Source organism: Denticeps clupeoides, chromosome 4, assembly GCF_900700375.1.
Source record: "Denticeps clupeoides chromosome 4, fDenClu1.1, whole genome shotgun sequence".
Taxonomy (NCBI): Eukaryota; Metazoa; Chordata; class Actinopteri; order Clupeiformes; family Denticipitidae; genus Denticeps; species Denticeps clupeoides.
In genome coordinates this window covers 33,387,709-33,401,901 of record NC_041710.1, presented here as the reverse complement: position 1 = coordinate 33,401,901, position 14,193 = coordinate 33,387,709, and the positions used below count along the sequence as shown (strand labels likewise).

The following is a 14,193-nucleotide window of genomic DNA, read 5'->3' as shown; positions in this document are numbered from 1 at the left end:
TTTCAACAACAAAATAGGAAGCCATTTTATTAAAGAACACAATAGGAAGCAAATCTGGAGAAAACACAAGCAAGTATCTTGAGACAATACGTTTACTGTAAATTCAGCGTTAACGGTGAAATCTCCTGTACACTTTGCTCTGTCCCACTTCTGAAAGTAAAAAACAACTTTGTTCTCATTCTGCATCTACCAAAATATATCAATGTACAAAACAAAAAAAATACATCATAAAATATATACACAATCAGAGCAGACAACAAATACACTGTGTATGGTGGGTATTTCTGTATTTGTGTGCATGTATCCTATGAACAGTTACATTTAAAAATGTACTGGTGCCAACCTAAAATCTTAAGTGTAAAACGTCAAGGAACATAAATCATATGTATGTTTTAAAATAAAGGGCAAATTTCCAATGTTTCATAATATTTAAGGCTGCAAGTTAAACCCTGGATGCCAATATAAGCAATTTATTCACACAAACTGGAACAAAATCAAGTACACTATACAGAGCTATGGGCTACCAGCACTCTAGCTGAATGACTTATATAAGTCAAAAGTATTTCCGCCACTTTACACTAATGTCTTATCTCACGGCTTCTCATCCACGTGTCAGTGGGCTGTATTTTAATAGTGCAGTAAGCGGAGGGACACTAGCATTTTCGAACATCAAGTGTACACTTAATCTAACTAAAGATAGTGCTGGCTGTAAATGTTCTTGTATACTTTTTTTTATCATTGCTGAAAATCCAGAAGACCTCTGGTATTTGCACCATGGTACTATTAAAATCCAGCCCTGTGTTTAGGTTAATGTGTATGGTACCGTGTGTTCTGTCACTGCATATTGTTAGTGTTAGAATTTGCAACATCAATAGTCAAACCTTCTGACCCTTCTACATCAAAGCTCTTCTCCTCCAGAGGCTTTCCGATCCACGCCCCATAGCCATGGTGACTTAGGGCCTGAAAGAACTGTGACTTGGCCTCCTGGAAGGTGTGTGCAGCCATTTTGACATGTGCATATGAGGGCATCTTCAGCAAATCAGAGCGTCCACTATGGTGGCACAGTTCACGGAAGAGACGGAACATGCGCGACTTGGAAACACGCGATACCTCCAGTCTGGGGCTGTGGAGAGGAATAAAGAGACTTGGTTCTTTAAACTGTCCGTGGAAACTATTTTAGTCACAATAAATAACTCGGGACCATGTGGGAACATTTTATGGCAAACAAGTCTATAGCACCAAACTGCCAAGGTGCCACTGAGGTTCCCTTGATCAAGGTACTGTCCCCACACACTGCTCCCCGGTCAACTATGAATGAAAACAAATCGATTCCCAGCCAGGGTCCACAATGAGTCAGTCATTATTTAATTGCATTGGTCTATTTTTTGTATCATATTAGTAGTTTACACAAGAGAAGTCTTGATCCTGCTAGTCAACTGTTTTTTGTGTTCCACAACCAGATCTGTTATGTGAGACAGTTGTTGACACTACTGCAACCAGTGGAAAAGTTGAAGCCATGTTACTGCTGATTAGTGCATTTCTCACCCATCCACTTTGCCTTTGGTTCCATCCAGAACCTCCACACTGTACCCATCAGGAATGCTCCAGTTCACGCTGGACTCTTTGGTCTTAGATGTGTGACGCGTGGAGTCATAGACACTCACCCTGCCCACCTGAGAGTGAAAAACAGAAAGAAAAGTGGGTCAGGCTGAAGAACATGAGAATAAACGTAAAACCAAAAATGCATGAAAAGGGCACGTACCTCTGGATGATTGAGTGTGTAACCCTTTGGAAGACTCTTAGCAAACTGATCTCCATCTCTGCCTAATCGGCAGCAGACTGCTCGTGTCAGGTGACCATGGCTATACAGGTACCCTACCACAGAGAAGGAAAAAAAGTGCAATAAGTTGTGCAGATTTTGTGAAGTGATTATTTGTGAGGTGTCCTCTGCATTTAAGCAATCACCCATTGAGAGCAGGGGACAGTACCTTGATCAAGACAACCTCAGTGCCACCTTGGCGGTTAATGGTTTTGGACCGGTGACCTTCCGATCACAAGTACGCCTCCTTAACCACTAAACATTTACGCTCCCTTATCCAGAGTCTCTTAAAATCAATTGTTAGAGGGACAGTCCCCCTGGAGCAGGTCGGGGTATTGCTCAGGTAGTAAGTAGGTTTTGAACCTGGGACTTTGTTAACGTCTGATTCCGAGACCAAGACTTTACTCTTTTTATTAATTCTGGCAAGAAAAACCATGGTGATACTACACCTTTCTATTATCATGTGTTTGTGCTCTGAATTTGACTTGACAAATAATGGAATAAATGCAGAGACCAAAGTAACAACAGACAAGATTAGCAATTGGCTAGACTCGCACCTAGAGTTATGGAACTTAGGTAGACAGGATGCAGGAAGTGAGACAGCAGTGCCCCCTGCAAGCCCAAGACATTCCAGCGAAGAATCTTATCACTGCAGCTCATGGTTCGCAAACGCTCGCCGTGCTGAATGCCATCCCAGGTAGGCACGATTGCACTGGACTCCACTGGGATTGTTCCCTCACCTAGACATAGAGAAAAGCACACAGTTAATTTGTTCACTCTCCAAAAGTATTGGGGGGAGCTATAATTATTCATTTTTCAACATGTATGCTTTTATTTTCAAAATCCTGTGCATACACTGTGCTGGGGTTATGAAACGGTACGAGAAATGTTGTTCTATAGGCCACACCTATTGTTGAATTGACACATAAATACAGAGACAGATTACCTTTTTTATGTTCTTTTTATCACATTGGAAAGGTCATGTAAGGCCTGGGTTATAATCTAGTTTAGTTCAAGTGTGTGTGTGTGTGAGACAAATTGGAGGTTCTGTTGCTGTGGTGTACCATTCTCCACTTTGGTGCGTAGCTTGCCCTGCTTTGAATTCTCGAAGAGGGGTGTGTGACATGACTCTGCCTCTGATGCAGACTCACTGCACGATTTATCAAATAACGCCCCGTCACCACATGGAGCCGTACTGGAGGGGGAAATAGAGTTTGTTAGCTGGTTAAAAAGAAAATCGGCGTAACTGAACTGTGTGTGGCTGAGGGAGCCATTCTGAGTACATTGTGCTGTCTTTAGGTGTGCATAAGACACACATAGAATGGTGTTTTGGACATACCTTATGTACAAGTGAAAGGTGATGTCTGCTTTGATCCTAAGTTTGTTTTCACCATCCTCAAAAATGCTCTCCTCTGAGTTGCTATAATGCTTCAGCAGTTCACTGTAGAGAAACCTGGGGAAGATTTAAAATGAGAAAGGTCAACAGAATCAGAACAAAAAGAAATGGACAGGTGTGAGAACCAGCTATGTAGAGGAAAGAGACTGAAAGCAAAAGTAGAAATACCTGATGAACCCTCGTCTGGAGATGATTTCTGCATGGCAGTCATTAACTGTGTCCCCTTTAAGACTGAGCTCCTCCCCTTTAACACAGCGGTTTCCTTCAGGGCAGGCAAAAAAAAAAAAAAAAAAAAAAAAGATTTACTCGGGGTTAGTCCTAACGTCCCACTGCAAATACAGACTCGGTTACCACATATTACCTGTGCCCAAGCTAACAACCTTCCCAAAGCTCTCCCCTCTCTTCATGACAATGGTGGCCAAGATCTTCCTTCCCAAGAGGCTGTGCTGTATCCTTACTGTCAGAGTATTAAAGCGCTGATGGCTTAGCATTGCAATCTGATCATGCAAACTGCTGCCTGTCACAGGCAACTGCAACAGGAAAACAGAACAACTGATCACATATCACGTGATTATTATAACTAAAACTGAACAGCACAGAGGATTAGGGGTTTCAACAAAAATATGAAGCTTCTTGGAAGAGTCCAATACGGCGCATACCTCTGGTGAAATTTCACCAGTCCGTGCTGCTCTCTCTGCCTCTCCAATAAGCACCCTGAGGGCAGCATCAGCTGCTTCCTGCTTGCCTTGTTTCTTATTAGTGGCAGTAACTGGAGGAAACCATCGTCCTCCCAACTTAGCCTGGTAAGTGAACCTGAGAAAAGATAATAGAACATGAACATCTTCTGTAGAACATGGAACACTTCTGTTTCACAGATTAAGGCTCATAAAGATAAGAGGGAATGTGGGTGTTAGTGCTTTGTAAAAATTATACTTTAGGGTAACACTTGTTTTCATTTTTTAAGCCAGTCATCCTTTATGCTGTGGAAATAGTAAGCATCTCCAGAGAACAGCAAATGTAAACACTGCAAGGTATTTATTTCCTTATTTACAGGTTCCATACATGTGTACAATTCACATAAGGCATACCGGGGTTCATGGGCTGGACCAATCTGCTCCACTAGTAGTATTTCAGCTGCGAATCCTCGCGAGCGTGCGTATTCCAGCAGACCAGACACAGCGTTGTTGTTCAGGTGGTTGATAAGGTCACCCACCCCAGCCTCATGAGCCCTCTGCAGCTCCTCCATACTCAGGGGCAGCGGGGATGGATGCACAGGCGCTGATGAAGGAAATGAACCCCCCTCCCCAACGTCCAGGGTAGGGCAGAAAGTGGGCTGTGCAAGGAAAAATGAAAGATAATTAACTGGAAGAAAGTGGTTTCACATAACACTTCAGAAATGGAATTTCTACTGAAAATTTAATCAGGTATTGGATCATTTCAGAGTGGACCCAGTACAACCCATTTGCAAGCGGGAAAAAGCCCTCAACAGTGTCAGCTTCTGAACCAAATGATCTTCCAAAAAAGAAGACTGCAGCAAGGGTTGGGCAGGGACAACAGTATAGTATTGTTCTGGTAGGGTATGTTCAAACTTTTTAACTGGTTAATATTAATATAATATATGTTATATATCATGACAGGATGAGGCTGGATGAGAGGGGGGGGGGTCCTCTACCTTGTTGAGCTGCATACGCCCGTCAGCCAGCAGATTCTTCACCGCCTCTTCCGCAGCCAGCTGCCGTGCTGCTTTCTTACTGGGAGCAGAGGCTTCTGGGAAAAGATACTCCCCCACCTTTACACAGAACACGAATCTACAGGAAAGGAAAGTCATTTTCAATATTATTACCAGCCACCAGTGAGTCTGATTTTACTCTCAAGAACAGTTAAAGACTAAGGGAGTTACAACACAAGTATGAATAAATGAATGCCCTTTTTTTAAGTTTTCCAAGATCACAAAACTGTGAGGATGCATAAAAAACTGATTGATGCATTTGTACACCTCAGACATCCATGAATAAATTTCATCTAGTCCAAAATGAAATGGCAGGAAATAGACAAGAAAACAAAACAAACCACAATACTGATATTCTGTCAAATGCACCTGTGAAATGGTGCACCTACAAAATTTTAACCATTTTAGCTCTAAAAAGACTTTTGTCTAATACCACCGAGAAACTAGACAGGTAACAGCGCTTTCTGCTACAGAGATCTCCTTCTCTGAAGAGACTTCCAGGCAGTGTGCAGATCATTCATCTAAAATTTCTCAATGCATGCTATCAATTTTATAAACAATGGACTTCATTACCCCCCACCTTACAAGCTACAGAGAGTAAAAACTATCAGTGGAGCTCTTTAACGCCACATAATATTTCAAATTATACAGATAATAACATATAAATGTTAAACCTGGCCTTCACTCCAATTGGCTGTTGCCATGTCACATAAAATAGACTTCTGTCCTGTCTCCTACACCCAGAAAGAGAAGTGATTTTATTGAACTACAGCACACACTACCCAACGGCAGAATGGCTTAGTGCCTGAGTGTAGCAGGTTAAAATATATCAGGATGGGACAAACCAGAGACTGAGAGCAACTTTATTGAGCAGTAAAATAACTGATCAGCCGCACATCATTAACCTAACTGTAAACCACATGCCCAAAAGCCACTTTTCCTCTGAGCAGTCCAAACGTCCAAAACGCACAGTATTTCTTCCTGGTTGCAACCTATCACAAAACAAATCTCCAGCACATAATACCGGCCGGGAACCACCCAAGCTTTTTTTACCCCCCATCCCACCACATAATATTTTACTTTGACTTTTATGATTAGCTAAAAATCAGAATGCATGCGGAAAATGCACAGTTAATAAAGGACTCATGGTGTTATGGTGTCCTGTGGTACCGTGGGTCATGTGGTGGCCCCTCCTGCCGTTTGTTGATGAATTCAATGGCGAGCCCAGTTCGCTGGCTGAACTCCATTAGTGTGGAGACAGGATTCTTACCGCCAGGTAGGGAACGAGAGAGAGCCACAGGAGCAACATCAGCACTCTACAGAATAAAAGGAGCAGATGGGTCATGACTGTATGGTTATTCCACCACATTTCCACATATATTCCACGTTCATGTCACTGTAAATCAAATTTCTGACACTTTACGACATCTTGAATCTCTTATTATGATACAACCATTTATGAAATTACCTGGTTGTTATTGTTTGTCTGACTATTTTTTAGCTCCTCTTCCTCGTCATCCATTTCTGTTCCGTCCATCTCTTGCTGTAGAACTCTTAGGGTGGCTGCCGCGGCGTTCTTCTTCGCAACCTTTTTATTGGACGCCTCAGCACGGGGGAAAAGTCGACCATTCAACTTCACTTGCATACAGAACCTGAAGCATGTTAAGACAATAATATATGAATGAATATGAATAAATGCATGTGGTATCAGGTCACGTCGAGTATGAAGGGAACAGGGTGAACTCCACAGACATGTAGACTGCCTTCTAGACATCCCTGCACACAGGGACCAGTGTTTAGAGATGCGCTAGGCTGACTCGGCTGCACCTATTACAGTAAAGGAAGGGTTGGTGTTTAAGAACAAAGGCTACTTTTTCCAGTAACAGCATCTGGTTTATTAGACACACACTAGACGGTCATAACAGAGAAGGAACTTGGAAGCTATTCCAAACAGTGGACCGAGTTAGTTCATGTCCATGTCAATGAGCTCAGCCACAACAGGTGAATCGAATATTTATTATATTTCTATGTTCCATCCCACTTTGCCAATAAGACGTATTACATTTGCACAGTTAGGTTGTTATTGATGTTAAAGACAGAAAAGAAGTTAATAGAAATCAAATTCAGGAGTTCTTTGTGACCTGCCACATGACATCATTTTATTATTTTACTACTATATGTTTGGACAATACCAGTGTTTATCTGCACAAGTCTAAGATGCATTAAAATGAATAAATGACAAATGAACATCAGAGGAAGGGACTGTTCTCTCTTAATTCTATTTAACCTGATTAATACGTTTGTAAACTGAGTGCGATCATATTCATTAAGGCATATTTAATTTGGACCTTCTCTAACGGCAGCACATCCTGAGACTGACTCAATTTGGCTAAATAACAGGCAGGTGTCCATTTCATAGACGCAATAAAACAGCATAACTGACACTGATTACTGCGACGAACGTACACGCATGTCTAACTGACCTTGGGTCGTGGGAAGGTCCAGACTGTTCCAGCAGCAAGAACTCGCATGTCTGGCCGAGGTACTGGGCCAGCTCCATCAGGCCACTGACAGGGTTCTTGTCCAGGACTTCCAAGAGCTTCTGCCGACGACTTTCCTCCACGCTGTGAGCGGGAGGAGGAGGGGCTGCCAGGGACACCGCTACAGTCCCAGATGGTGCTGGTCTTATCACGTTCAGGAAATCTGGGATTTCATCAGAGGACCACTGCAGTTGGTTGGGATCGCCGCCATGGTAGCCACCAAGTCCTCCTTTGTTCCTGTTCTCCTCTGCAAAAAGTGGAATGAGCTGGTGTGGAGGTGGAGGGGGGTGAAAACAAGGGCTGGGAATGGTGTCCACATCAGCTCTACCAACATCTACTTCTACTTTCACATTTGAAATGTCTTCCCTTGACAGCTCTGACCGTGCATATGGTGATGTCACCACCTTGGCTGTTTCAGGTTTACACATCTCCATGACTAAAGATTCCATGGCTGACACAGAAGCTTTGCGCTGCCGGTCGATCTTCTCTCGCCGATGTGAGCTGAGCTGCCACACCGGAGGGGAGGACCCAGATCTCCGGGTGACCTCGCCTTGCTTTTCCAGGTGGTAAAGGCTGGATTTGACCTGCGAGGCACTGCGCTGGCCCATGTTCTTGGCAATAAGCAGGGCATTGGCTTCACTGTTCTCATACAGGTATTGAAAGATCTGGTCCCGCAGGTCGGCCATGTTTCCAAGATTCAGCCCAGTACTTGTCCAAACTGCAGAAGACAATCCCTGCAGCTGCTCTGCTTGATGAGAACTTTGGTCAGAGTCAACAGATTGTGAATATGTGTCTTCCTCGTCCGATTCTGGCTCTTCGTGTTCGTTGTCAGTGACCCTACTTAATCCTGCAGGCCTCTGTGTTTCACCTTGTCCAGCTGTCTCAGCAACCTCCAGTCCAATTTGACCTGCTTCAGTGTATTTCTCAACTGTGTTCCTTCCAGAAGCCTCTCCTTCACCGCCCTTGTCAAGCATCCACAGAGGGGGAATGTCACATGTTCTCCTTGCCAGTCCTGAATGCTGGAGGGCATATAGTGCCTGGTTTACCACCTTCTTAGGAACATTCAGTCCTTTTGCAAAAGGTCTTGGCTGAAGGGTTTCCCCGGGTCTGAGTCGCAATAGAGCCTGGTAGACCTGCCCCTGGGCTTCAGGGTAATGGATCATAGAAGGCTTTGCATTACATAAATCAAAACTCCTTCTGCTTGAAGTACTGCTAGATGAACCTTGGTCAAACGCTGCTGCACTTTTGGACTTATCTGAACTGAGACAGAGCCTCTGGATGTCTTCAGACAGCGATGAGGGACTTTTGTTATCTACTTGCCAGTGCCTCCTCTCACTCTGGTATTGAGTTGAGTAATAACTTGTCCAGTCTCCCCTTTTCTTCAATCCAAAATGCTGTCTACATGCCCTGTTAGATCTGTTTGGGTAATGGCCTCTCCTGCTGCTGTTATATGAATAAAACCCCCTGCTCGCTGGGGGCTGATGGAGTGAATGGCCTCCTCGGCTCCCTGTGTTCTGTCCCTGAAGAATAGTCACCTGCTGATGGTAGATGTCCACAGGCACTGCAGCATTGGCTGAGCCAGGTGCCAGAAGGCCAAAAGGTGAAGGGAGATGTTGTCTCTGAGCAGAGCCTCTGGGGAAAACAGAAGAGCCGGGACTACTGGGAATGCTGGAAGGGGACTGACTCCTTACAGAGACAGAGCCTGGGCCAAAGGAATGCCTTGGTGTACGGCTGGGACCGTAGCGGTAAGGGACCTGGAAAATTGGTAGTGCTCTTTGGATGACCCTCCTCTTCCTCTGCTCATCGCTCAGTGGGCAGGGGAATGGGGGTACGTACGCACTACCAATTGAAATTGTGCGTCTGAATCTGAAGGTCCAACTTTGCCAAAGCTCCTCACCTTCAGTAAAATCAGAGAGATTGGATTGGAACAAGATAGAACAAGAAACCTCATATATAAACTGATAAGGAATTCTTTATTTCTGTCTTGTTTTCAGCTTTCTTGTAACTAGAGGAGAGGGCACACTGCTGCTGAGACAGGGAGGTCAAGGACTGAGGGACCAGTAACATGCACTATAATCTAGCTCATTTTTCGTCTCGATTTCATTTCCTGTATGAAAACCAATCCACAAGCATTACTGTAACAAGACTTGCTGATAACTAAAAATGTATAGATTTAAAGGTCACTAACAAGTCATTTTCACAATTTCCACACACAAGCCACATAGCACATGCCAAATTCACGCAAATCCGAATTTAGTTTTTAAAAAGCGAATAAAACCTTTATAGTAAAATCTCCAGTAGACTTTTAAACACGAAAAGGATTTAATACACAATTATGTGCTATGTATACCTACCGTGAAGCACAGACTGGCGATTAACAAGTAAATGTATTCCGTCTGGGACAAAAACTGAACACGGCCTTTAATAAAGTTTTACTAAAAGCAGCTAAAAAGAAATCACAATCCACAAGTAAGCTGCCGAAAAAAAAACGCTCGTGTCTCTTCAAGTCACGCTTTAAACAGACTTTATAGAAACATGGCGATAGATAAGTTTCGCTTTCGATCTCCAATCGTCATCGGACTTTTCCAGCCGGCTTTGAGCGTCTGTGTCTGTCTGTCTGTCTGTCTGCAGTGTAACCTGTCTTGACAGCAGGCGATCGAACCGGTGTAAGATTAGACGAGTGGTTTCATGTTTCGTTTCATTAGCAGTGCTGTTAAGAAGAAAGCCACGCGTGACCTATAACCCCATAATCAACATGTAATAGCCAGCATAGTAACTGCAGCTCATTTAGGTTTGATTCTCTGTTTGATTTGTGCTTAGCATTAGCATAATGCACAATGAACAGCGATCCCAACACAACTAAATTAGGCGTAATTAAAGCACATGGTCGATTTGCATGACCAGCGGTGCACACGGAAGACGCGCTCTGGAACTGTGTTGAACGTTCGTTGCTATATAATTCATGAATTCATTGTATGCACACAGACTCGTCCCTCTGGATACCCATGAATTGAATGCGGACTACGCGGACTGATTATTGAAGCTTAAATGTCATCGTAAGCTCTCTATGGTAGCATCCTGGACAAGCTAGCCTTACTTTAGCTGACCGTAGTTGGTCAGGTCAAAGTCACGTCGTCCCGCCGTCTGTCTCCATTTTTACGGCTGTTAAAATATATACACACCACGCATTCGCGCTGCTGCTACTTTCATAACCAAACACTCACCCGCGTTTTAATAAAACACCAGTTTCCTCTCGCTGTAAATCACATTATACTTGCGACGAAACATGTGGCGCGCGCCGATGACGTCACTGTACAGCGACAAACACGGCGGCCAGGTCCACTCGTGTCAGTCGCTGTAATACCAGCAACCGCAGTTGTAGCAGCCAAATCAGCCGCATTGTCGTGTAGATGCATATACCGCGCAGTGTGAGTTTTCCCAAATACGCATATCGCGCTTTAAGGCCGAAATTTATTGTGCGACGTTGCTATTCACGTGTCGACGTGTTTATTACAAGTAGCGTAGCCGCTATAATATGATTTTCGCAGATTACGCCAGCCAATAATAGCTTTAATACCGACGGTCTTCCTATCAAGATGTACAGCCATTGCGGCGGCCAAGAGGGCGTACCAGGAACTCGGCGTGGAACTTTGCAGACTGTGCCCTGTAAATAAGTTCTGAGGTTAATATATAATACTTTCACTGGGTGACTAACTTGGTCACCACATGTTAAAATCAAGAATAAAGACATGCTTTTCAAAATGAATATGTGTTGTTATTTACTCGTATCTTGTTTTTTTGTAAAAATATTTTTAATACTACCTATTGCAGTATTTTACATATTTGCACATTATGCTGTCATTTTATTTCTATTTTTAGCTTATCTTTTTTGTTGTTTCTGTGAATGCATATGTTGACCATCTTAAGTGAAATGATTGTCATTGTGAAACACAGCACATGGTGACACAATGAAATGTCTCCTCTGCTTTAAACCATAACCATTTGTTAGCAGTTGGCAGCCATGAAAGGAGACCGGGGAGCAGTGTGGGGACGGTGATTTGATCAAGGGGACTTCAGTGGCACCTTGGCGGTTTGAACCGGCAACCTTACATTTACAGGTCTGCTTCCTTACCAGCGAGGCCACCCCTCTCCTGTATAGATAAGCTGAGTGATTACTACTTTACATCTTTTTTTACAGTGCCTTAAACTGGTCTACATTACTATTTTATTAATAAAAACAGTATTAAAGTAAATGAGGCAAAGGTGTTCAGGATATACAGCAGGTATTATATATTAAAAAGTATCAAACACACAAAGAAAGAAAGGAAGGTGCAAAGGGCAGGGAAAATAATTATCCAAAGAGATGTCCAAGCTCGTGAAGAGCTTTGGAAAGAGCTGGAATTAATAGGTAAAACCATTTAAAAGAAAACTGAACCAACATGGCCTGTATAAACGTTCACCATGCAAGAGTCCACTGTTGAACAAAAAGCATGCTGAAGTGAGTTTAAACTTTGCCTAAAACCATTTAGACAAGCCTGTGAAATGCTGGAAGAATATTCTGTTCAGACGAGACCAAAATTGAACTCTTGGATCTGCCACCATCTGGCAGGATGATGAAGATGGACATTTCAGCAAGATAATGATCCCAAGCGTACGGCCAGACAACGTTTCATTAATTTCATTTGTTTTTTTCAGAGAAGGGAATTAAAGCTGCTAGAATAGCTCAGCCAATCACCTAACCCGAAGTCCATAGAAATCTATGGACATAACTAAAGCTCATAGAAGGTGCCCACAAAACCTTCTGGATTTGAAGACTGTGTGTAAAAATGTGGCAAACTCACTCCTGAACAATAAATGCGTCCAAAGTTCTTTATGTAAGATGTGTCTTGAAGATGTTATCATCAACAAAGGCTTTTGTACATTTCCGTAAGCGCATTCAATACTTTTTACCTATGTTATTCCATTTTATAACACGTGATTGTATTACAATTTAATGTATGGACATTTATGCTTTGATGCTTTGTTTCTTTGCATGGGTATATTTTTTATTATGTGTCTAATCTTGTGTTTGTTTGTTTAAATCTTAGTTGACTACCTTCATGTAAAGCTTTGCCAGCCTTTTCATATTAAATTTTATTTAAAAACATTCTTTTATAATGGTGGTTTTATTATTATTATTGTTAGATTTTTTTCACCTGAAAGAACTAATGTTCGAGTATTTCCAGTCCAGGGCAAATTTATATGTAATCTTTTTAAATGTATATATTATTTTAAAATACAAGTTTTCAAGAATAGGTGATATTTTTTATAGATGTATGTGTGCAAAAAAATGACATAGTTATGACTAATTCTGTTTCTAATATTATTCTAAAAGCTTTGTTTGCAGGCAAGTGTTCGTACGGCTCCTTCTGCTGGCTGTATTCACATTTTGGGAGCAGTGCATTTAACAAATGATACACAAGAGGGAGGACTTCCACACCAGTTCACAAAAGGACAGGCAGCTGCAGTTCACGTGACATTGTGACCGTAGTTAACCTAACACGTCACAATGGTGTTTAAAGGGAGGACATTTTTGGCAGGGACTTTTTGCTTCTACTTTAACATATACAAACTTATTTAATTGGATACTGATAGATGGTCGTGATGTGTACATAACATGTATTTTGTACACTGTGGAGACTTTGATAAAGACAGACTGAAGACTGATTAAGCACAGATGTGTGATGACGATTATATTTATATATATATAATATATATATATAGATAGAGAGAGAGAGAGAGAGAGAGAGAGAGAGAGATGAGAGAGAGAGAGAGAGAATAATGAATGAATTCCAGAATATGAATTATTAGTTTGTTTGTGAAATGTCCTCAACATTAGACCTGAATGACAACGTGCATGGGCATGGCTGTGGCTGTGGGTTTATGGGTGGGGTGGGATGTCGACATTCTTTCATCTAGCTTTTCATTGTACACAAATGTGAGTGAGGCCACCAAAGTTCATTCCTGGAAGCACACTATTCCATCAGCTCCGGCCACCATATCCTGCAGAACTTGTCGCTAGAAAGATCCTGACAGGTAGAGCTGCATGTTGAAAAGAATGCCAGCGCATTATTACATTTACGGCATTTATCTAGAGCAACTTATAATCAGTAGTTACAGGGACAGTCCCCCCTGGAACAACTTAGGGTTAAGTGTCTTGCTCAGGGACACAATGGTAGTAAGTGGGATTTGAACCTGAGTCTTCTGGTTCATAGGCGAGTGTTAACCCTAACCCTAAACCCACTAGGCTACTACCACCCTATTATTAGAAGGCAATGTGGGAATGTTACTTAAAGGAGCCATGTATCAGATTTTATACCCCATCAAATATGGGGACAAAATTTCACCAGAACAACTATATACTGCCTCAGCTTCCAAATTTCCGGCACTGCGGGGAGCTGGCGCAGAAATGGTATGTAAACTGATCATGTAGCTGGATGGCATTTTTTCAGTCCTGGTGATTCTTTTGGAATGCGGTTAGTGCATGAGGGTAAAATATGAATTCCTTACCTCCCTTTCATGTGGGACTGAGGACAGACCCGCTGCTGCTGAGTCACTGCTCGCCTGAGGAACACTGCTGTTGTAGAAGGCCACATCTTTGACACCAAGCCAACAGTGTTTGTTTCTTCACATTCTTTTGATTATGTCTGCTTGTACCTGTTTATTTGCT

The 14,193-nt window shown here is 42.5% G+C and overlaps 1 protein-coding gene across 1 annotated transcript; it reads right to left on the bottom strand.

The window, feature by feature from the left end:
- LOC114787912 (double-stranded RNA-specific adenosine deaminase-like) lies at nt 1-14,119 on the bottom strand. Its single transcript, XM_028975834.1, has 15 exons — nt 14,034-14,119; nt 7,428-9,323; nt 6,413-6,596; nt 6,115-6,260; nt 4,888-5,023; nt 4,304-4,548; nt 3,875-4,028; nt 3,577-3,745; nt 3,384-3,477; nt 3,159-3,272; nt 2,884-3,014; nt 2,377-2,559; nt 1,763-1,875; nt 1,546-1,673; nt 1-1,123 (listed from the first exon to the last, which is right to left on the bottom strand). The coding sequence occupies exons 1-15, from the start codon at nt 14,117-14,119 to the stop codon at nt 835-837; spliced, it is 4,068 nt and encodes a 1,355-aa protein (XP_028831667.1). The 3' UTR covers nt 1-834.
- Between the last annotated feature and the right edge of the window lie 74 nt (nt 14,120-14,193).